We start from the raw sequence: 2,315 nt of genomic DNA, 5'->3' as shown, positions 1-2,315 counted from the left end.
TTTGCGACCTATATTTGAATTAATATATGCGACCTATATTTGACTAATGAAAAATCTTTTGATTGCTAGGTGTTGCCCGTTCTGCGGGTCCGGACCCACGACCGGTTTCTGGAGGAGATGAGGTACGATGAGAGGTACACTCCTCTCCTACAGAGGGCTGGCTTGGACGTCTTATCGTACCAGGTCCGCCATGGGCTGCCCACTTTCAACCCAGCGGCGTTGACGGCTCTGGTCGACAGGTAAAGACTTCTCTAGTTGTTTAATATTTACAATTATCAAATCTACTTTGCATACTAATGATTTTTGTATTCTTTTGTCTTCCAATAGGTGGCGGCCAGAGACTCACACTTTCCACCTTCCTTGCGGTGAGATGACTGTGACGCTTGAAGATTGCCAGAAGATTCTTGGTCTCAGCATTATGGGTCGTCCAGTGACCGGTCAGGCATCACCAGGCGGTTGGAGGCAGAGGGTGGAGGCCTTTCTTGGGAGACTGCTTCCGGATGAGCTACGAGGTAGCCACAACACCGGAGTCCCACTGACCTGGCTTAGGCAGAGCTTTGGGCAGTGTCCACCTGGTGCAGATGAGCAGACGGTTGGATACCATTGTCGAGCTTGGATTCTCCATCTCTTTGGTTCAGTTCTTTTTCCAGACGCAACAGGCGACAGCGCGTCATGGATGTTTCTGCCCTGCCTGACTGACTGGGATACGACCGGAGGTTACAGCTGGGCTTCAGCAGTGTTGGCCTTCCTGTACAGGCAACTTTGCGAGGCTTGTCGTCGTTCGTCGAGGACCGCCAGCTTAGGTGGATGTGTCTACCTACTACAGCTGTGGATGTGGGCACACATACCCGTCGGGCGACCCAGAGAGTTTCCTCCTCGTGAGTGGTTCGTGGTAGCCGGACATCGGCTTAAGCCCACGGCTGCTTACCGCTGGGACCAGGTCGAGGAGCCATTCGCACGACACTAGCGTGCTTACGTGGAGCACTCAAACGAGCTCGACGCACTTACTCCTTCGATGGTGAGTTGTCTCCTTTTTTCTTTTTACATGTCCTTTCTACTTTTATCACACGACACCAGCGTGCTTACATGGGCTTTCTAAAACTTTTGCAGGTGACTTGGCAACCGTATCTTGATCCATATTTCGCCAGCATACAGTTGAGCAGCATGTGCTCAATAGACGAGAACCTCTACCTCATGAGGTGTCCCCTCATCTGTTTTTATGCTGTTGAGTACCACTTGCCCCACAGAGTTGCTCGACAGTTCGGATTGCGCCAGGAGTTTCCGGTGGAGCCATTCTCGACTTCAATAGAACTTCATAAGTGAGTTACTACATGCACTTGTTATTCTAACTAATAATTGAAATATCAGTTAGTCGCTAATATATGGTTCTAACTTTTGCAGGTTCGACAGACAGAGACAGAAGAAGGTCACGGACTTCGAGACGCACCATCGTGATTACATTGATGAATGGGACTAGCAGGGGGATCTGAACTATGAGAATGACCAGGCGCACACAAACTACAACTTCCGGAGGTATTTGATTTGGTATTCTGGTGTGACTAGGTGCAAGTTGAAGGGACAGTGGACAGCAGCAGACTACGCCGAGCAAGAATCGTCAGACGACGAAGACACAGCTTTCGACATAGCTGCTCGGCACGGGTCCCAAATTGAGGCTGCTCCAATCCTTGATAGAGTGGTAACTATTTCTTTACTAAAATTAGAGATTTCTATTTAATGAGATATGTCTAGTTTTGAGCATCCTAATGTCTTAACTTGTGATAGGGAAACTCTATGCTCGTATCTGTTGTTGAACTCGAGCGTATCTCACAGAGAACTTCAGATACTACTACGTTATCGTTACTATCAGTGAGTATCAATGTCTAACAGAAAACTTGTTTATTTGTATGTTGTAACATATGTCTTTAACTAACATTTCGATTACAGAGGGTATCACGTCGTCTTCGTCGAGCAGCGGCTCGGTGTGGATGCCGGTCTCTAGCGGGCGTTGACGTGCAGCTGCCTGTGCCTCGTATGCAGCAGGACGTTCAGCCTCCTATTTGTGCAGTTGGACCATCTACAGCAGGACTCAGCTCGTCGCGATCGACGCGGGACACGTTTGAGAACGTGGCCCAGGACGACGACGATGACGACGACGACGACGACGATGGCGCTGGCGCTGGCGCCGCAGGTCAGGTGGAGATTGGACCGTCTCAGTTGCAGGATGCTCCTACAACTCAGGCATCACAGCTGACACCACGTAGAAGGCGTCCACGAGACCCTTACACTCCAGGCACCGACGCTCTTGGGGCCAAGGG

General features: G+C 50.0%; 1 protein-coding gene across 1 annotated transcript; it reads left to right on the top strand.

Moving 5' to 3' along the window:
- Window positions 1–986: 986 nt before the first annotated feature.
- On the top strand, window positions 987–1,691 carry LOC118472006 (serine/threonine-protein phosphatase 7 long form homolog). The gene is made up of 3 exons (XM_035959011.1): window positions 987–1,018; window positions 1,111–1,319; window positions 1,402–1,691. The coding sequence occupies exons 1-3, from the start codon at window positions 1,016–1,018 to the stop codon at window positions 1,475–1,477; spliced, it is 288 nt and encodes a 95-aa protein (XP_035814904.1). The 5' UTR covers window positions 987–1,015; the 3' UTR covers window positions 1,478–1,691.
- Window positions 1,692–2,315: the final 624 nt, after the last annotated feature.

The sequence above is a fragment of the Zea mays genome, chromosome 5 (genome assembly GCF_902167145.1).
Source record: "Zea mays cultivar B73 chromosome 5, Zm-B73-REFERENCE-NAM-5.0, whole genome shotgun sequence".
NCBI classification, from domain to species: Eukaryota; Viridiplantae; Streptophyta; class Magnoliopsida; order Poales; family Poaceae; genus Zea; species Zea mays.
This window is presented reverse-complemented; position numbering and strand designations above follow the sequence as displayed.

What these genes read in the sequence shown, in the direction of transcription:
- LOC118472006 (XM_035959011.1), top strand. An exon ending in ACTTCAATAGAACTTCATAA is followed by an intron (nt 1,320 to 1,401) that starts GTGAGTTACTAC and finishes TAACTTTTGCAG; the next exon opens with GTTCGACAGACAGAGACAGA.